This window comes from Balaenoptera acutorostrata, chromosome 2 (assembly GCF_949987535.1).
Source record: "Balaenoptera acutorostrata chromosome 2, mBalAcu1.1, whole genome shotgun sequence".
NCBI classification, from domain to species: domain Eukaryota; kingdom Metazoa; phylum Chordata; class Mammalia; order Artiodactyla; family Balaenopteridae; genus Balaenoptera; species Balaenoptera acutorostrata.
The window spans coordinates 167,505,750-167,528,172 of record NC_080065.1 but is presented as its reverse complement, the minus strand read 5'-3'; the positions used below and the strand labels follow the sequence as shown (position 1 = coordinate 167,528,172).

The 22,423-nt window shown below is 37.6% G+C and overlaps 1 protein-coding gene across 4 annotated transcripts in view; it reads right to left on the bottom strand.

Annotated features, from left to right (window-relative positions):
- The window catches only part of RNF130 (ring finger protein 130), a 123,777-nt gene that overhangs the window by 74,982 nt on the left and 26,372 nt on the right, over window positions 1-22,423 (bottom strand). For all 4 annotated transcript variants that reach the window (XM_057540658.1, XM_057540657.1, XM_057540659.1 and 1 more), the window contains exon 2: window positions 18,320-18,514. In XM_057540658.1, coding sequence (XP_057396641.1) covers window positions 18,320-18,514 — 195 coding nt within the window. The remainder of the gene's footprint in view (window positions 1-18,319; window positions 18,515-22,423) is intronic.

Below are 22,423 nucleotides of genomic sequence, written 5' to 3'. Positions count from 1 at the left end.
TAGCAAAACTGCTGTAATTTTTGCTAATGGCAAGGGTTTGCAGATTCAACTTTTCAAACGAAATGAAGTTGCAGTTGGGTACGCTGGCACCAAGTGGGAACAGAAACTTGTGTACTACTTAAGACTTAAACGCACTTGAAGCATGAAATGATTGCAGTGTTAAGAACCATATTATCTTACCTTACAACTGTATTTGAAAAACAGATTATTAAATCAGCCAAATGTAACAAAAGACGGTACACAGCATTGTATTATACACCAATAGAAATGTGATAAAATCATGGCAGGTTTTCACTGTAAAACTTTTTCCATCTTAAAAATGTTCTTTCGAGAGTCCCAACTCCTTATAAAAAGGTGAAAAACATTTATAGTACAAAAATTGGTACTTTTTACATTAGTCTTTCTTACAAATGTTTATGGAGCACCTAATGTGTGTAGAACTAGCACAGGAATAGAAAAGCAGCAGGAGTACAGGATATACAGTTTTATAATTTCACTGACTTAGGACACAAATCTGATAATAGAGTTCCAACAGCAAAATGCCAAATGGTGGTATCTTTAATCAATAACAGTTGAAACTAACTTTGATCCTATGTGTAGGTCGGACTGGAGGAAGGTTCCTTTTTCATTTATCCCAGAACTCTTGTAGAAATCAAACCCTTCCTGAGAAATGTCCAAACTTCAAAGCTCTGGACTAGTCTGGCATCAAAATACTTGTAGCTTCTAACAGCCGTCCAGAGGTTCCGCTACAGCCACTATTTAAGTTACTTATAAGGATGTTTGTAAGTTGCTCTCCTAGTCGTCCAGTTCTTTCAATTACACAAGCAGTAATACGGTAAAGGCAAGTGACTCTCTCTCCTATGCACAGCATGAAATTTCTATCCCTTTCCTTCTTCAGAAAGGGAATAATTTCCCACCTTCTTTTAAGCAAAAAGAGAAGCCTTTCTACCACCAATCCAGCTGTCAGTGATCATCCTTTCATAAGGCGAAGCTGCCTGTGTTAACATGCAACTTTTACAATAGGCCTTCCTTCTTCAAAGAGCCCCGAGACTGTGGGGGTCAAAGGAAGGAGAACAGACATTTTATTCTGGGAAAGAGAAAATAATAACCACTTACTTAAATTTGAATAAAGTTTGTGCATATAAATGTAAACCACCAAAACAAAATCAAAACCCCCCAAACTTGCCCTTTGGAAGGCTTCAATGACTACTACTACTAAGTATTTAGTTTATGTCTCATTTATCATATTTAACTAAAAGGACTATCCTTGTACAATGTGCAGTCAAAAGACCATATACAACTGAAAAGAAATTTAATAATAAAAAGTTTTATGAAAAGTTTAACCCAATGGAAAATATACCTTTGTATAACCTCATTCAAAACTGTGCCAGTCATTTCATCAGAATTTATCAGCAGTTTATCAGAATACTGATTAAAAATCCAAAAACAGAAAGAAAACTGCAAAATTAAAGCAAGCAACAAAGTTAACATCTAATTATGTTTCTGAAGTAAGAGTTCTGATCAGTAAGTCAGAAAAAAAATCATAAAACGATGCTAAACCATTACAAATTTCCATTTAGAAACCTTAAGTGCTTTTAAAATGTTGTTCAACAGGCAATGATCTGCAGTATAAGATACCAGGTATGGCTATAAAGTAACTGAGACGGATCCCACAAACAACACATGACAATCAGTCTCATTGCTTTATAATCACACCAGGTACAAATGGTTTTAGAAATCAGTTCTGAGGCTCCCTCTTGAAGACTCAAGCTGGAAAAGGAGCTGGGAAAGCTGCACAGGTAGCCAAGGGAACCAATCCATGTAATTTCATTCATTCAAACAACGCTAAATGAGCACCACCTAAGTTCAATTGGAAAGCTGTTTGGGAGAAGAAGCATTTAATTATTTCAACCATCCCTTCAACAGTAGTTATTGAGCATATCCTATCATCAAGGCTCCTTAATGTTCACTTTGCAAAGAGAGTGGAAAATTACCTGCTGTGAAATAGTAGAAAAGATACATATTGGTCTCTGTCCCTGGTTCCTGGGACAAAGCTCCTAAAACCCTTGCAATTTCCTAAGTGACAGCACTAGGAGCATCTTTTGTTCTAATATTAGGTCTTTGACCTTGGTCCTGACACAGAGCTCCTAAAACCCTTGGAATTCCCTGGGTGATGGGAGTGTCTTTTGTTCTAATGAGGTGAATCTTGGTGGGCTCCTGGATAGCTGCAGGATGGGGGCAGGTCACCAGAGAGACCAAGCCATGATGAGAAGCTTGGACCTTTCAGCCCCACCCCCCAATCCTCTGGGGAGGGAGAGGGACTAGAGACTTGAAGCCTGCATAAAAATGCCAAAGTATGGAGGTCAGAGGGTGTCCACGTTGGTGAACACATGGAGGTGGTGAGAGGATGGCATGCCAGAGAGCCCCTTCTCACACACCTTGCCCTATGTATGTTTTCACCTGTATTCTTTATTATATCCTTTATAATGAATCAGTAAATTAAGTTTTCCCCTGAGTTCTGTGAGCCATTCTAACAAATTTTTGGACCGGAGGAGGGGGTTGTGGGAACCTCAACTTACAGCTGGTGGGTCAGAAGTACTGGTGACAACGTGGGACTTGCAACTGGCTTCTGAAGCAGTGGCGTGGGGGGTGGGATGTCTTGTGGGACTGAGCCCTTGTCTTGTGGGACTGAGCCCTTAACTTGTGGGATCTGATGCTAACCCCAGGCAGATAGTGTCAAAATCAAATTGAATTACAGACACCCAGCTAGTGTTGCTGAAAATTGCTTGGTATAGGGAAAACCCCACAAACATTTGGTGACCAAAGTGTCGGAAGTGAAGTTTTCTGTGTGAGTAGTAAAAGAGACACACACAGGAGTGCTTTTTCCTTTACACCTGCTCTTGATTACATGAAAACTGCATCTGCTCTCAAAGGGCAAAGGACAATTTTAAAGGGACTAGAGAGAGGAGCCAAACACCGGTGGTCTCATAATGTTACTACAATGGAGGAGACTGGGAAGAGTGACAGGAAAGGAGACTAAAACACTGCTGGTCAAACAAAGTGAAAAATAATTACAGCAGATCATCAGAATACCAGCAAAGGCATTAGTCTCAACCATTTTAGGTCGTAAATCCCTTGGAGAATCTGATGGTAGGGCACCCCCTTCTAATTTCAGGAGAGGTTCACAGACTTCCTCATTCCCCACCCATAAAGGTGATCTGGGCTCAAAGACCTTAATTTAAGGATTGCCTCAGACACTTGACTTTTAAAGACTGTGAAGCCTTGGCCCAGCTTCTGGGGTGGGGTGGGGTGGGGGGAGGATATTAATGCCAGAGACTATGTAAGCTCAGGATAAAATTAGGGTTAGATCAAGTAGTGACTGATAAAGAGTTAAGAACTAGTTAGACTGTAATGATGTGAACATTCAAGGAAAGATGACAAATATTTGGAACATTCATCCCCACTCTCACATCTGAAGCCCTTGGCAAACAATGCTAATAAATCATGAATATGGCCTCAGAATCCCATGCATTTCAACATGCCCAGCAGCCAGGATTAATTTGCCAGAGATGTCCATTAAGTAAAAACCTAGTTGTGATACCTGATTTCACCTACTTTATTGAAAACTTTCTCCACTGTTATTCTTTAATGTGAATCTGTTTCCTCTGCTTGAGTATGGCTACTTTAATAAACAATTCTATTCTTTCTTCTTCTATTTTGAGAATTTTCAAGCCTACAGTATAGTTTCAATACTGTATGAACACTCATGCACTTTTTTATTTAGATTTGTCAACTGGTAACACTTCACCTTTTCTGTGTGTATTTATTTTTGCTGAACCAATTGAGAGTAAGTTGCAAACATCATGACATTTCCTTCTTAAATACTTCAGCATTATCTCCTAAGAACAAGGACACGGTTTATTTATCATACTCAAGAAACTGAACTCTGATATGACATTTTTCTGCAACATACTGTCCACATTCAAAATACTTCTGACTGATTGTAATAATGACTCTCAGAACTGTTTAGGTTAGTTGCGTACCCAGTACCTAATCAGGCCTTGTGGGCACTGTGCTTAGTTGTCTCTTCTTGTTAGTCTCTTCTGATCTAAAACAGGTTCCTCAGTCCCTTTTGGCCGTTCACGACATAAACCTTTTTGATGAGTCCAGGCAATATGTTTAAAAAATGTCCCTCAACCTGGATTTGTCTGATTGTTTCCTCATGATTAGATCTCCAAAGTAAACATTTTTGGTAGGAATGCTACACAGGTGACGTTATGTCCTTCTAGCATGCTACATCAGGAAGCATATGTCGGGTTTTACCTTTATTGATGAAGGCGAATTTTATCACTTGGCTAATAAGCTTTCATTCAACGCTCTGAGCACCCACTAATGCCCACCTGAATCAGTTACTACAATAGTGTTTGCAAAATGGTGATTTTTCTAACACTATGATTTCTTCTACATTTTGTAAAGTGGTTCTGTACTCAATATTCTTCTACTTATCTTTATTTCCTACTAAATAAACAGAACTTCTGGGTTGGCATTTTTTTCTGTAAAAAAGAGTCCCCCTCGCTGCAACACCTAGCACTTCTATTTTTTAATGGGAAAAAAGGGTAAGTGAAAAAATATGGTAATGCTGCTATAATCCTGACTACAAAATCAATTTTCAGGGGCCAAAAAATGAACCTCAGAATTAACCTCCTTTGGGCTCTGAAGTCAGAATGTCTAAGTTCAAATTCCAGCATGATACTTAACCTCTCTGAACTTCAGTTTCTTCTTTCAAAAAATGATATTACCTGAAGGCTTCATGGCCGATGCTCAGTAAATGCTACAGTTTACTGAGCTTATTCTACTTGTATTATTATTACTCATGGAAAGCAGAGGAAGGCATTCTTTGGAGGAAACCACAAAGCCCCCACCACAACATTTTGGAACTCCTATTCTCTCTAAGTTCTCCCACCACCTTGGGAAACACTCAGGTATCTGCTGACCAACACAATCCTCCTGGCTTCCAAGAGGATTTGAGCTTCAGCTCAGGGAGTCCCCGCAGTTGGGAAGTATCAGAAATCACCAGCCTCTCCCCTCAACTGTCTTCGTCACCCTGCTCCTGAGAATGACTCTCAGGGCAAGCCCAATTCAGCCAGGCAGCTGATACTTTAACTCTAGAAAGGCAGACACAGGAAAAGAGCAAATGAACTGTTTGAGGCACCAGGCCACAAGTGGAGAAAGTGCTTTTACTATAAGCTCTTTCACTTTTGTACTATAAGCTTACCTGCAAAATCCCATTTAGCAGAGGTTTTATGCCTTAATAGATGAACTTGTTTGTTAAGCTCAAATCAGCTGCCAATGTTTTAAGGAATTTTAAAGCTCTTAAATAATTTTAGGAAATTTCCCATAAAAAATAGCTCAGGGGAATGCTGCATTCCCACATTAAGTGTCTGCAATGATACTTTTATAACTTCTGATAGTGGCATCAGTTATTCCTGTAGAATTCAATGACCTCTTTATATGTAAAGCAGAACACCATATATTGTAAGTGAAAGAGATTAAAATTTCTTTAAAGGTCTAGAATGGCTGCTGCTGAAGGAACAGGTAGGTGTAGGTCAGGGATTTTCTGTACTAACCTACCAGTCACATTGCACAGACTGGCTGAGCCCTGTGTGCTTGTGTCTCAATGAATCCGCTCACTTATGATCTGAGGGCTTCTCTTAACTCTCACTTCCACTGACTTAAGTCCTTCTCAGATGTTACTCTATAATACTTTCACTTCTTCAAACGTAGTATTCACTTGTCTCTTAACTGACCCCTTAAAGAATTCAAGGGAGAAAAAAAGATGTTACATTCTTTTATGAAATGAATACAGCAGTAATTCTGATCAATGTGGATGACAGGTTATATCAATTATAGATCTCCTGCTGAGATTTGTCAGTGGTTTTTCTAAAACACATCTGTCATGTCATTCCTCTGTTCAAAGACTTTCATGTGTCCCTTCTATCAACTAAATAAAATTCAAACTCCTTGACATTCAGGGCATTTTGGGAGGCAAATGGACCTAAAGGTAACTGACAGTCATGTGATGGTAGACACTTCTTAACCAAATGAAGCTGTCAAAGTGACTGAAATAGTGGCTCGTGATCTAAGTAGAATGCAAGTGTGAAGTGTGGAGGGGATAAGTGGGAGCAAACAGAGAGAGAGCCCAAGGAACAGGAAGCTTCAACAAACCCAAATGACAGGAGAGGGAGAGAAAGAGAAGCAACAGTTGGAGAACAGGACACTGGAGTTGAGACTCCAGAGATATAAAAATTCCAGGAGATAATGAGGCCTAGGTTCCTGGTGAGGTGGAATGGTCAAAGGATCAGAGTTAAGAATTTTAGGTTTGGGTGTTCACTCTCCACAAGGATTCTGAAGTTGGCCAGGATGATGGCAGGACCATGTGTGGGTAAGTCAGCAGGAGTCAAGGCCTCTGAGAAGTGACAGGCAGCAAAGTGAATGACTGTGATAAAGGAGGGACACAGGGTGTGGAGCAAGAGAATGAAAGGTGAAGTTTTGTCATTGTGGAAGTGCACTGGTTTGAAAGCAGCTGTACTGATTCAAGAAAATGCCAGCACCATGGGTATACAGCTGATGCCCACAAGGTTCACAACACTGACTAACTTGAAATTGTGCTGAAGTTTGAATCTAAACCTCCTGCCCCGAGGCTGATATACAGGAGCTCCATGTGTGAGCCACCGAGCGATTCCAGAGTTGCTTGATAATTCCTGATGATCCTCAACTGTAGTTTGTCCTCAAAAAGAACAAGGGTCTACTGAATCCTTGTTCTTTTATTCCTTGAGTAGGAAGTTCTTCAACCTCACACAAGCAGAGCAAAGGCTCAATGCCCAGCACTCAAATGTCAGTTTCTTTTCTTCTTATACTATCTCCTGCCTATATGCGCTCATCAGGTAATCTCTACATCATAAAAAAGAAAAGATGGCAGGAGCAAAGACCAGCATGGAAAAGAAAGCCACTTTCTTCCTTCATGTAGAGAGACAGAAAGGTAGGAAAGTAATTAGGAAGACATCACCAGACACTAAGAGAGTCATCAAATCTTTTAGTTAGAAGAGTTCTTAGGGGTCATCTTCAACATAATACAGGAACACCCTATAAATTACTGACTCTTTTAGGTAACTGGTTCTATCCATGGGTAGTTTTAAGTATTAGAAAGGTCTTTTTTATAACTAAAATCTTGATTCCTAAACGCCCATTCATGGCTCTTGGTTCTCTTCTCTGGAGAAGCACCACTGAATAAACTGTATTTCACTTACTGATGGTGTAAAATACCATCAACTGTAAGGTGCCTCGTCACTGTATCCTGTCAATAAACTGTAAGATGCCATCAAATACAAGAAACACCTTCTAGAATCAATGAAAATTCCTCTTCTACACAACAGTCCTTCTGATAGTTAAAGACATCTTCCCTGGGGCTCCAGCTCAGTCTTTTCTCCATACTAATTATTCACAAAGTCCCAAATTATTCTTTTTTAAAAAAGATTTTTTAAAGAATCTAACATTTACAAGTTAGAAATATCATATAAAGACCTTTCCCACCACCTTGGGAAACAAACCATTCAAGAGTAAGTTACTGGCATGATGCCAAATCACCCCCAAATATTTAGTGTGTATTCTACAAACAAAAAACCATTTATAAACAGAGTACAACCATCAAAATCAGGAAATTAACACTGATACATTACTAATCTGAGAGTCTATTCAATTTACTCAATTTCCCAATAATGTCCTTTATAGCGGCCCAGATGAGAGCCATGCATTGCACTTAACTGTCATGTCTCATTAGTCTCCATCAGTCTGGAATAGTCTCTCAGACTTTGCTTGATGTTCACAACCTTGACACTTTTGAAGTCTACAGCCCAGTTATTTTGTAGAATGTCCCTCATTCTGGATTTACCTGGTGTTTCCTTGTGGCTAAACTCAGGTCATATACCTCTGGCAGTAACATCACAGAAGTGGTGCTGTGCTCTTTTCAGTGAATACTCTCAGGTGGCACAGTTTTGATATATCCCATTACTGGTGACGTTCACTTTGATCATTTCGTAAAATAGATGTCCTCCAGGCATTTCCACTGTGAAGTTAACTCTTTTTCCCCTAGTAATTATTAAATATTCTGTAGGGAGGTATTTCAAGACCAGGTTAAGTATTCCATTCCTCGTCAAACTTTCAATTTATTTTACTTTTTAGATCAGTATGAAGTCACAGTTACTATTTTTTTTTTTAACTTAATCGTCTAAAATACTATCATTATTCATTTTGATGCTCAAATTCCAAACTGTGTTTGATAAAACACGTTTATAGACTTTTTCCATCCTGTTCTTTTTTTGGACATCATTTTTCAATGTCTTTTTCAATTCTTTCAACAAAGAATGAATACTTCCAATATCAAGAGCGGTATGAGACTAACGTCTTCCTTCATCTGAATATTATGTTCACAGGGATACAGGCCAAGCCTTCAATATATTTTTTTAGCAGCCATGGCACATGTTAGCATATGCTGAGCTTACATGATTGAAGGTTCCCAGCTGTCCTCCATTTGAACTGTTACTTAAGCCACGTCTCCACAAAACCTTGTTACTTTTTTTTAACCCATTTGCAGGCTGACCTAATGAATACTTTTTGTTGTTATATGTTCCAAGACCCACCTAGTTTTGTGTCATTTTCAAGTTAAGATACTTATATTTATGTTTTCTTACAAGTTTTTTTTCAATTTAAAAAAATTTTATTGAAGTATAGTTGATTTACAATGTTGTGTTAATTTCTTCTGTATAGCAAAGTGATTCAGCTATATGTACACATATTCTTTTTCATTCTTTTCCATTATGGTTTATCACAGGATACTGAATATAGTTCCCTGTGCTATACAGTAGTAGGACCTTGTTGTTTATCCATCCTATATAAAATAGTTTGCATCTACTAATCCCAAACTCCCAATCCTTCCCTCCTCCATACCCCCTCCCCCTTGGCAACCACAAGTCTGTTCTGTCTGTTTCGTAGATACGTTCATTTGTGACATATTTCAGTTTACACATGTAAGTGATATCATATGGTATTTGTCTTTCTCTTTCTGACTTACTTCCCTTAGTATGTTAATCTCTAGATCCGTCAATGTTCCTATAAATGGCGTTATTTCATTCTTTTTTATGGCCAAGTAATATTCCATTGTATATATATACCACATCTTCTTTATCCATTCATCTGTTGATGGAAATTTAGGTTGTTTCCATGTCTTGACTATTGTGAATAGTGCTGCTATGAACATAGGGGTGCAGGTATCTTTTTGAATTATAGTTTTGTCTTTATATATGCCCAGGAGTGGGGTTGCTGGATCATATGGCAACTCTGTTTTTAGTTTTTTGAGGAACCTCCATACTGTTTTCCATAGTGGCTGCACCAATTTACATTCCCACCAACAGTGTAAGAGGGTCCCCTTTTCTCCACACCCTCTCCAGCATTTATTATTTGTAAACTCTTTAATGATGGCCATCTGACCAGTGTGAAGTGGTACCTCATTGTAGTTTTGATTTGCATTTCTTTAATAATTAGTGATGATGAGCATCTTTTCATGTGCCTAGTGGCCATCTGTATGTCTTTTCTGGAGAAATGTCTCTTTAGGTCTTCTGCCCATTTTTCGATTGGGTTGTTTGTCTTTTGATATTGAGCTATATGAGCTGTTTGTATATTTTGGAAATTAAGCCCTTGTCAGTTGAACCACTTGCAAATATTTTCTCCCAGTCTATAGGTTGTCTTTTCGTTTTGTTTATGGTTTCCTTAGCTGTGTAAAAGCTTATACGTTTGATTAGGTACAAGTTCTTGATAAAAAATTTTTAATGAGTGGAGAAAGAAAAGTTAAGTACACAGTTAGGCATTCCAGTCAGGGAAGATTTAAGTTGAGAAGAAAATAATTTACATTAGCTTTCACACCAAGCACCAGCACTCCAAAGGCCTTACAACATATTACTTATGTTTAAGAACTTCTAAGTCTGAGAGCTCAGCAAACTGAACAATTAAGAAAATGGATGGTGGTTGGTGTCAGCCAGGTTTCTCGCTTTTGGAGTGGGAGTTTACAGATAAGCAAAGAGAGAAAACTAGAATGATCTATGTAATGTAATGGATTAGAGTTGGAGACCTAAGTATGAACTTATTCTTAGCTTAATATAGATACAAATGGTTATATGTAGAAATATTTACAGATATGTGCATATACAGGTATTAGTATACACACATATATTTCCTTGCTCTGTCAACTGGGAAGGCCCAGAAGCAACAGAACCTTAGTAGTAACAAGTATACCTAATACCCAGAGCCTGGTTTCTAATATCATTCTCCAATAAATGGAAACTAGGGTTCCTCGGAGAAATGGCTGATTTTAGGACTGGGACAGGAAACATATACAAGATGATCCTGGAGCTTCTTACAGCACCAGAAAAGAAGGAAGTGCTCAAAAAAGCAAAACAAACAAAAAACCAACACCCATGGTAATGGCAACATGTCAAAGGACACAGGAGTCAACTGAAAGAATTCTCAATGGCCAAAGCTGAAATAATTTGAGCAAAAAAATAAGCAAAGTAACACTGTATTACAATACAAAGTATAAAATAAATATCCATGAGTCCATACTGATACATATAAATGACTGAATAAATTAATAAATAGAGAAGAGATGAATCATCCAGATGAAATAATTCCAAGTAAATATGTAATACTTTACCCTAAGGAGGGGAAGCCTAACTCCCCACTCCTTAAGTGTGGGCTGTGCACAATGACCTCCTGAAGAGTGTTGCATGGATGAGAGAAAAGAGAAACTTTATTTATTTAGTTATTTATTTTATTATTATAATTTTTTTTGGCTGCATCAGGTCTTAGTTGTGGCACACAGGATCTTTTCGTTGTGGCACGCGGGCTTCTCTCTAGTTGTGGCATGCGGCCTCCAGAGCGCGTGGGCTCTGTAGTTGCAGCACACAGGCTCTCTATCTCTAGTTGTGGCGTGTGGGCTCAGTAGTTGCGGCATGTAGGCTTAGTTGCCCCACGGCATGTGGGACCTTAGATTCCCGACCAGGGATCGAACCTGCATCCCCTGCACTGGAAGGCGGATTCTTAACCAGTGGACCACTAAAGAAGTCCTAAAAGAGAAACTTTATAGTGGAGAAGCCTGACAAACAGCCAGGTGGTCAAGGTCAATATCAACAGTGATCACTCATATTGGTAGTACATGATATGATATGATGAGAATGATACTTTACCTCTGTGGTCTTCCTCCCCAAACCCATATCCTCAGTCTAATCATAAGAAAAACAAACAAATCCCACTGAAGGACATTCTACAAAATACCTGAACAGTAGTCCTCAAAAAACTGTCATAACCAAGAGGAGCCTGAGGAGACATAATGACCAAATGTAATGTGATATCCTGGATGGGATCCTGGAACTAAAAAAGGACATTAGATAAAAACTAAAGAAATCTCAATAAAGCATGGACTTCAGTTAATAATAATGTACCAATATTGGTTCATTAATTATAACAAATGTACCACACTGAAGTAAGATGTTAATAATAAGAGAAACTGGGTGCAGGGTCTATGGGAATTATTTGTACTATCTTTGCAATTTTTCTGTAAATGTAAATCTGTTCTAAAAGGTTTATTTTTAAAAAGAGTCTTCCTATAAAAGGGAACAACTCATCAGAAAAAAAGGAGGCTAGAAAACAAACAACACTTCTAAAGTGCTGAAACCCAGAATTCTGTACCTATGTCCTTGAAAAATGATGGCAAAAAAAGACACTTTCAGGTAAATGAATCATGAGAGAATTCATCACAGCAGATCTGCACTGCAAGAAATGATTAAAAAAATTATCTGTATTGAAAGGGAAATGACACCAGATGGAACTTGTAACTGTAGAAAGAAAAAAAGAACACCAGAAATGCTTATATGTGAGTAAATATAAAAGCCTATCACTTTTCCCTTCATCAGTTTTTCTGTTCCCATTACCCTCACCAACAAAGGATCTCTTTTCATTCCTCCTCTAAAGGCTCTGTAGACTTAGAATTTGACAGTGGGTAGAAAAGCCCTCCTAGGGAGAGTCTGTCTAGAAACTCTGGGGGATTTTACACTGTTACAAACATGGAGGGGTGCCTCTGGCATTTAGTAGGCATGGGGCCTGGGAGGCTAAACATTCTGTAACTACAAAGGACAGTTCTGCAGAACAAAGAATTATCCTGCCCCGATATGCTTCACATCCCACCCCCTGAAAAACCTGAATTGAGGAGCACTGTAAGGCATCAATTAAGGGGTAAGGTAGCCTCACCAGACCTCTGACACATGCAGCCAGGCTGCATCATCTTCCTTAGCAGCTGTGCCTTAACTGAGCTTGCAACTGTAAATCCAGGTCATCATCATATGAACAGCTACCAAGTAAAAAATGTCTTTTGTCCTGTAACCTATGGAACTGATTTCTAAGCCAGTATTCTAAACCCCATGCAGATCCTTTATATTATTTTAGCTTCTTCCTCTTCTGTTGCTGGAGAGGAAAGGATAAGCACACGCAAGATAAAAAGGCAAATCAAGGGGCTTCCCTGGTGGCGCAGTGGTTAAGAATCCACCTGCCAATGCAGGGGACCACAGGTTCGAGCCCTGGTCCAGGAAGATCCCACATGCCGCGGAGCAACTAAGCCCGTGAGCCACAACTACTGAAGCCCGCAAGCCTAGAGCCCGTGCTCCACAACAAGAGAAGCCACCACAACGAGAAGCCTGCGCACCACAATGAAGAATAGCCCCCACTCGCCGCAACTAGAGAAAGCCCACGCAGCAACAAAGATCAAACTCAGCCAATAAATAAATAAATAAATTTTAAAAAGGCAAATCAAGTGATGAGTCCAAACAATTTACTCAGGATGCTGAGCCTGCAATGTCCGTGTTAGACAGGAAGCCTAGAAGATAAGTTGTCTTAAGTATCTGGCAGAGGGAGGGGCTCTCCACTTCCGGAGAAATAAAGGACAAATTTAGAGCTTATAAGAAAAGTTTTTAAACAGAATCATCAGCATTTTTTTAAAAAGCTGTTATTTTTTAAAAGCTACTGCTTATATGTTTCAGTGTCAGATTTTTCTTGATAATTATGAATTTTTGAAAAAGTGGATGGATCATATGGAAGATACAGAAGAGATATATGCAAACTCAGGCAAAAAGATACAATTAAGACTCTATATCCTGCTATAGCAGTACATTTAAAATGCAAGCTCAACCTTTTCTGAGGTAATTAAATCCATATTCAATTAGAACCTAAAAACTTTAAACAGTTAAAACAATAGTATGACTATTATATTGATATTATGATGTATTATTATATATTAATAATATATATTATTAAAAGCCCATTTTCTTGATGGGCTTTAGAATAAAATAACAGATTGACACTAAGTGGCCCCAAATTATGGATATTTAAAGATATTTTGCAATATGTTTGTGATTTATCTTTATTTGTTTTCATAAAGTGTGAATTTTTACTATTCACAAAGTGATTTATTCTATATTTTACAAAGTATGTTTTTTTCTATTCATTGCTAGATAATAAATATAGAGTTATATATATTTTTTTAAAGAGAATATGATGGAAAAAAGGTGAAGAGCTATCTAACTAATTCTATTCAACCAGCCAAAGAAACACTAAGCAGCATTTGATACTGCTAATTGACATAAAGATAGAAAAGCAACATTATTATTTGGTTACATGTTTATCTAAATTACCTCATCTTCCTATTAACAATGAAAAAAATGTCCAAAGATTCTTACAGACATACAAATAAAACTATAAAAGAGATCTCCAATTTGACAACGATCTGACACAATTTATGACTGTTAAACAGTAAAGTCTATATCAATTTTTAAAAACCAGGAAAAAAAATCCTTAACTTTCAGACAAATGTGCATTATTTTAATGTGCATTATTTTAAACTATCCAAGAGCCCATAACTTCCCCTTTATACTGCCACATATCTGTTCACTACAAAGAACTTATTCTGCCAACTAGAGGTAACAAATAAAACCACAAATTGAGCGGTCTTTCCTGTCAGTGATGTCATGGACAATGCACCAGAAAAGATGTCCTTCAGTCACCAGATGAAGGGCATTCATTAGAACAAACATGAACAAAATCCTGAAACATCATCAACAAGGCAAGAAAATGAAATACCTACACTTAACAATGTGGAATTTAAAAATTAGTTATAAAATATATCCTTAAATGGAAAGAAACCTTAACAAAGCTAAATGTCTTCATGAAATCATTTCAATGTAGCACATACTTATTTTGTTCAAGGTATTCTGCTGCCCACTGCAGAGAACAGAAAGATAAGACACAAACTTTAACTTAAAGAAACCCGCAGTCTTCTCTCTACTGCCAGTCTAGTATGCAAATGATGACAACATAAAAGCAAAAGGACAGTACTGTCAAGAGGTACAAAAAGACACCGTGAAGACTGCAGGGGCCTTGGATAGTAAACTCACTGAGGGTGTGACCCAGGGGTCTTTTTTTCAACTCCTACCATTTTGTATTAGTTCATGTCACAATGCATAGCACAAAGGTTTCTTTTCTTAAATGAAGGGTGGATAGAATTGACATGAGAGCAAGGGAGGGCTAAAGCATGTATCTTTGGGTCTACCCCTTGAGATGTGGAGTTATATAGGTCACTGGGGGAATCTAGTGACTCTGATGGAAGGGTCCTTGAACCTCATGTAGAAACAGGAAAAGAAGGGGCTCTATGGAGGGAGAGAGAAGCAGTGACACACTAATGAGCCAGGAAAACAAGTGGTTCTCAGAGCATAAAGATTTTCTATGTTGTCGTCCTACATAATAGGGATTCATGGCCTTCCAGAGAATTAGATTTAGAGATGAAAAAGGTCTTCCCACACAGGAGGCAACGTGGCCTACATCACAGAGGAGGTCAGTGAAAAATCTGAGACTAAAACCTAGTTTTCTTGTCTTTACCTATTTCTCAAAGCAAGATCTGTGGGCCAGTGGCATTAGCCTCACCTAGAAACTTATTAAAAATACAGACTCTCAGGCTATACCCCAGACCTACTGAATCAGAATCTGCATTTTAACAAAATTGCCAGGGGATCCACATGCACATCAAAGTTTGAAGAGTATTCCAGAGCACGTATCTAGATGTGAAATTACTGGATCACAATGTGTGAGTTCTTTAATGTATCAGATGGTGCTAAATTTCTCTCCAAAGTATTGTTATCAGTCACTGTCTCACATTATTCTTTCTAATTTTCTGTGTATCTAATTACAACATAAAGCCATTTCCTATTGATCTTACATTCCATTTGCCTTACGAAAGTTCCATTTCCTAAGAATATAGCCTCAAACTCTATCCCTAAATTTCCTTATTTGTGTTGTTATAAACTAAAATGTGATAAAAGTTACATGGTCAAATAAATTTAGGAAACCATAGGTTAATCAATTAAAACAAGTCTTTAAGACTTCTCAGATACCTCATTAAGTTTATTAGGATAAAAGTGGAATACTTTTCAAGCATTTTCCAAAACTTATTTTATCATTTACCTTTTTTCTCGATGGGTCCTCTATGGATACACTAACATTTCAAGGAACACAGATGGGAAATCTATGTTAATTTATAGAGAATTTCCTCCTTTTTAAAACAAAAATCATTAAAAAAATTCAATTCCCTCTCTAATAATCCCCAGATCTTCTCATACTTAAAAGACTCTCATTCTCGCTACTTCTCTGTGGTTCTGTGTATGTAAAATAACATCACAGAGAAAGAAAAATACATTCTGCTCAGCTGAATTTCTCCCTATTCATTTTTCATGTTTTCAGTAAGAAGAAATCAGTAAGGTCCAAAATTTCAAATAGTTTTTCTTACCTCTAAGGCAGCTGAGGAGAGCAAACTGTCACCTGCTCTGAGACCTAAGCAGAAAAGCCAGTCTTTTTTAAAAAAATTTTTTATTGGAGTATAGTTGATTTACAATGTTGTGTTAGTTTCAGGTGTACAGCAAAGTGAATCAGTTATACATATACATATATCCACTGTTTTTTAGACTCTTTTCCCATACAGGCCATTACAGAGTATTAAGTAGAGTTCCCTGTGCCATACAGCAGGTCCTTATTAGTTACGTATTTTATATACAGTAGTGTGTATATGTCAATCCCAATCTTCCAATTTATCCCCCCACCTTACCCCCTGGTAACCAAAAGTTTAAGAAACCAGTCTTGAATCCAGTGTTCCCACACAAGATGCCCTGCAAAATCAGACTGACCCTTAATTTCCTTTTGGTTTCCCTGAAGAAATGAAAAGTGATCTCTGGATAGTGAAAATCACACGTTCTTTCTATTTTATTCTTTATAACTTTTCTTTAGTTTCAGTTTTTCTACAATGAGCATGTGTTACTTTTGCAATTACAAAAAAAAATTTTGGTTCTAAAACGCTTAATTTGAAGGGAAGAAAACAAGTCAGAGCAATAAAATTTAAATCCGTCTGCATTATCCTATCAAGATACACACAAAAGTATCAATGACCCTCAATTAGGGTGAGATCTTTGCAAGATAACTGTCTAAAATCGATTATGTGAATATTAACTACATGATTAAAATGTTAATTCTTGGGCTTCTTGGGTGGCACAGTGGTTAAGAATCCGCCTGCCAATGCAGGGGACACGGGTTCGAGCCCTGGTCCAGGAAGATCCCACATGCCGCGGAGCAACTAAGCCTGTGTGCTACAACTGAGCCTGTGCTCTAGAGCCTGCGAACCACAGCTACTGAAGCCCGCGCGCCTGGAGCCCGTGCTCCACAACGAGAAGCCACCACAATGAGAAGCTCGCGCACTGCAATGAAGAGTAGCCCCCGTTCGCTGCAACTAGAGAAAAGTCCGCACGTAGCAACGAAGACCCAACGTAGCCAAAAAAAAAAAAAGTTAATTCTTTAAATAAGTCATTAATCTTTAAAATTTTTATGAATGCGGAATGAAAGTTTATCTAGGTTTCAACTTTAAGAGAGTGAACTGGTGAACTGAAAGAACACCAAAAAACCTTTGTCTAAGCCTCTCTTCTGCTGGCCTTTGCCTGCTTCAGTCTCCTGGTCTGTAAGTGGGAAAGTACCTGTACCATACATGGTTATGGTGAGGATTGGCTACGAAAATATATAAAAAAGGGGCTCCTCTACATCATATGTCATCAGAGAAACATAAATTAAAACAACCTATTACAACGGCCAAGATACAAAAACTGATAACACTAAATGCTGGTGAGGATGTGGAGCAACAGGAACTCTCATTCACTGCTGGTGGGAATACAAAATGGTACAGCCACTCTGGAAGACAGTTTGACTGTTTCTTACAAAACTAAACATCCTCTTACCATACAACTCAGCAATCATGCTCCTTGGTATTTATCCAGGGGAGCTGGAAACTTATGACCACACAAAAACCTGCACACAGATGTTTATAGTGGCTTTATTCATAATTGCCAAAACCTGGTAGCAACCAAGATGTCCTTCAGTAGGTGACTTGATAAACTGTGGTACATCCAGACAATGGAATATTATTCAGCACTCAAAAGAAATGAGCTATCAAGTCATGAAAACACATGGAGGAAACCTAAATGCATATTACTAAATGAAAAAAGCCATTCCGAAAAAAGCCCAGGTTTTGCTGGGAACATAAAATTGCTCTAAAAAATAAATTCTATTAATACCCAAAAAAGCTCATAGCCATATAGTGCCTGCCATATATAAAGCAGTGTTCAATAAATTGCAACTGCTGTTATTAAAACAGGTACATTAGAAATATCCTAAATGCTTCCACAAGAAATGAAGAAATATTATTACTACTGTAATTATAATAATTACTAAGTCAGTTTCAACATTTATCCTGATAAGATAAAAAGCATCCTTCTCAAACAGGTAATCCTTAAGAATCCATGACATAACTTGGATGAATGATTCTAAATCTAATATATTATTTTTCAAAGTTATCAAGTAAAATGTAAAATGACTAAGGATTCAGTCACAGCCAGTTACTTAATAAGTGCAAGTTTTACAGGCTTTTATGGTCATTATTTAAGAAAAAGAAAAAAGTTCAACTAAAGGAAAAAAAGACATGCATCTCAACAAAGAAATGGCAATACCAAAAATAAATATAATCATTGAATTATGTTGGAAATGATATGGTTTGAGCAAGAGGTAGAATTCCTACCTATAAAGCAATCATTTCTCAGAAGAAAAACAAAATCTACAGTTTCCTTTTTTTGTTTACCTGGATGAGTCATGGTGACTGGCTCCTCTTTGGATTTATTATTGTATATGACTACAGCAACTGCATTGTGGAAAGCAGCCCGTGATATTTTCTCTTTAAAGGTGCAATTTCCCCTCTGCAGCAAGGCAATCCACTGTTTGATGTTAGGAGGGACAAAGAACCGTGTTTGAGGATCACAGCCCAGGTGATCAGCAACTAAATAGATGAGAAAAGAAAAAGAAAACAGACATTAATTTTTTCAAGTAAATAAAATCAATCAAGTCTTCATCAAAGTGCTCAACTATTCTCTGGATACCATACAGCTCTAAAGCACTGCAAGCAGCTCACTGCCAGCAGAGCTATAAATACATCCACAAAGGACAATGCAATGAATCTGAATCTACATCTGCACAGGGAGAGAGATGCTTCATTAAAATGTTACCTGTAACGCAAATTAAAACCATGAAAAATTCTGTTTAACTTTATAGATTGACAAAAATATAGAAGACTGATAATATCCAATGTGGGCTGGTGAAGAGGAGGGAAAAAACACAAACACAGAGAACCCCCCAGAAACCCAAGTGACTGAGCTACCCTGACTTCTGCTCATTCATCTGCAGTTACTCATCTCTTGATCCCCGTCTCCCACCATCACCACAAGGAGACTGATTTTGCTTGGGGAAAATGAGGAAGCCAAACTAATCTTTGGTTCAGTTACCCAGCAGTCTTGTTGAAATTCAAGCATGCTTGAACAAATTTCTCAGCAAGTGTCAAAGGAAATTAGAAAAGTTCAGGCCTGTATTTGAAAGTTTAAATTAGCTAAAATAACATGAAACTAGAATTAAGATGTTATTCCTCTAATTTATATTTACTGGTAAATATTACCCTACAATTTCACATTAGGATACATATATTAACTTACTATATCCACTTGTCTAACAAGATACATAAAGACACCAAAACTATCCCTTGGGACAATAAATTACATGGTCATTGCCCTACATTTGGAGGGACAGTTTTTTCAAGTACATTTAAATTTGTACTTGAAGCTCATCAATTTCTGATCCTGCAAATATGGTAATCATAGATCAGGCACTCTTCGCAAATCTTAAAAAGCTGTCCCGGTTGCTCTTTCCACTCCTCATCCTCGCATTTATTATAACAGGTTAAAATGAAAAGGGAAGGGCAGTTCAGAAGGAGGAAAAAAGTCACAAATGTTATTTTGAAGACTGCAGGTAGGCAGTTCCAGAGGACAATGGGCCCAAGTCCTCCTGGAGCCGGTCGCCAGTACTTTGAGGGCTGAGAGGGAGGGAGGGAGAGGAACACAGCACAAAAGGGTAACACTAGAAGCAAATAAATAATGAAAATATTAAATAAATATTAATCAATAATAAAGTGTATAAAAAGACAACACCAGTGGGGAAATGTTTGCTTTCTACACCCCAGAAGCACACTGCTTAGCAAAAGAAATTCTCTTATTATCATGGTGATGGATGGCAATGAGAGCATATTTGCTACCAGAGGTCTCCTAATACACAGTAAGTGGGAGATAAATGATTTCACAATTTGCCATGATTGATATTCTCGACGACTATGACTCATCCTTTTCCTTAAACAGTTTCTGCATTCTGAAACTTTAGTCCTTTCTCAGTCAAATTAAACAGAGAGAAAAAAGCTTATGTAATGATTTTAGTAGTCAACTATTGAAAGACACAGTCAAGGCATCATGAAACTTTGAAATCCTGAAACAGACTGTTTACTTTCAGTAATATCTGTTTCACAGATAATTATGCTGTTTAAAAATATAAGCGTTTAGCCAATGTGTTATGATAACCTGTCTTGGGAAAATTTTCAAGAATATCTGAAGAGATCTGTATGCTTGTCTTCTGTGAAACATTCACTATTTTTCCTGTGACTTATCCTGTCCTCCCTATGATTTCTTACTCATTCACAGTGTAGTGAAGAGAAAACAACACAGTTATGGAAGCAGCAAGACCTGGGGTCCAAATTCTAGATCAACGATTTTATTAGTCGAGCACTGTCACAGGTTCAATTTTCTGATCTTCTAGTTCTACTAATTTATAAAGACTGTATGTGTCAATCCCAATCTTCCAATTTGGGATTGACACATACACACTACTGTATATAAGATAGATAACTAATAAGGACCTACTGTACAGCACAAGGAACTCTACTCAATACTCTGTAATGGCCTATATGGGAAAAGAATCTAAGAAAGAGTGGATACATGTATTTCTATTACAGATTCACTTTGCTGTACACCTGAAACTAACACAACACTGTAAATCAATTATACCCCAATTAAAAAAAAAGATTGAAATACAATTCTTACCTTACCAGAGTTATGCATGTGAAAAAGTCTATAATAATTCTTCTACCCTTGAGTGCTGAAAAAATTAACTTCCCTTCCCTTAGTTTTCTGAGTGCCATCCTATCTTGTCCTAGTGATCCAGCTTGGTACCATGGGGATGTTCTACACAAACGTGTGTGAAGTCTACCCACAGCCCGGCAGCACACCTCCACTCCATACCCTTTGCTCCTAATAGCTACCACAGCCCAGCAGCTTGCCTCCACCCCATATCCCTTGCTCCTAATAGCTACCACTCTGTTTCATTCTTTCTCCCTGAGGCTCTGACAGTATCATTGTCCACTTAGAAGAACAGCAGTTTACTAATTGTCACAACGTCTAACACTGAAAAGACACACCGAGGGGAGCAACAACAGAGCAAAATCAAACACACTGAAGGAAAACTTTAAAATTCTCTTAAGGATTGCCCGCCCACTAAGAACAGATTCTATGAACAACTGCATCATCAAAACAAATGCCAACAACAGACTGTATGAGCAAAAGAATGTTCCTGCTCCCCCAAATTTATCCAAATCATCATTCACAAAAGGTCTTTGAAAACATTTATATCAGTAAGAATATAATATGCAATAATAAGAAACTCCAGTTCTTGTTCAAGGAAGTAGTTATTCAGAAAAAGAAAATAAGGGGTTTTCATAATCACTTAGTACCATGGTATGCTTATTTTATCTATCTATTCTTTTCTGTCATTAAAAAATAACTTGAACAATGAAAATAATGTCAACAGCTCTAAAACAAATTCCCAAGAGGACTGATGACTGATTGTGATTAAGTGGCACTACTGCAAAATTTAATACCAGTTGTTCATACTTGAAGCAATTTATTAAGTGAAGACATGGTAGAATGGCATAAAAGATCTATGAACTAGTAAATTTTTTTTCATTAAAAGTCATAATGAAAATGTGAAATTATAGGTGATATAAAATATTAAAGTATTTTACAATTTTATTTGTCAATTATACCTCACTAAATCTGGAAAAAAATTTTACATTACTGGAAAACTTCAGTTTTTTTCTGTATGGCCTTTCCTGTTGAGTCCAGAAATAGTTACGAGACTTTTATTTATTCCTTGACAAGAACCAAACAATTCTGGACAGGAACAATTATGGAATCCTCATCTCAACGAATATTAGCTTAAATGCTCAGCAACGTACTAAATACCAAAGAGAAATACAATAGAACCAAACATCTTGGTCTTAAATGTTAAAGAATCACTAAATGTACTGAGGAGGCATGCCTGGCACAGAAATTAAATATCAGCAAGGTAGTTTAAAGTGCCAACACAGAGAGTGCTTAGAAATTTAGGAAAGGAAAAGAGCAACATAATGGTTAAGGTTTAGTGGAAGTTGGAGGCTAAAACACTTGAAAACTGCTCAAGCAGAAAGGAGGCGGGTGTACAAGACTAGCACAAGAACGCAGAACAAAGATTAAGAGCCTCTCTCCAACTCTTGTGAAAATCAAATAAGATGATATATTGAAAGGCTGATACTAAATATTTGAATATTTAAAGGGCTCTCTGAGTGGATAAGTAAATAAATAAATAAAATCTCTCTTCCCTACCCCAGAGCAGCCTGAAGTTCTCCACTTTGATTAATTTCACTTAATAATTTCACCCCATTTCTTAAAAATGCAAACACCCCATCTGCTAAGTAGTGATGTCCACATTGTTGTGTGGGTGATGTTTCCTCCTGCGCCCTGAGAACTTGCAAGAGCCTTGTGGGGCTAGGGCACTTGAT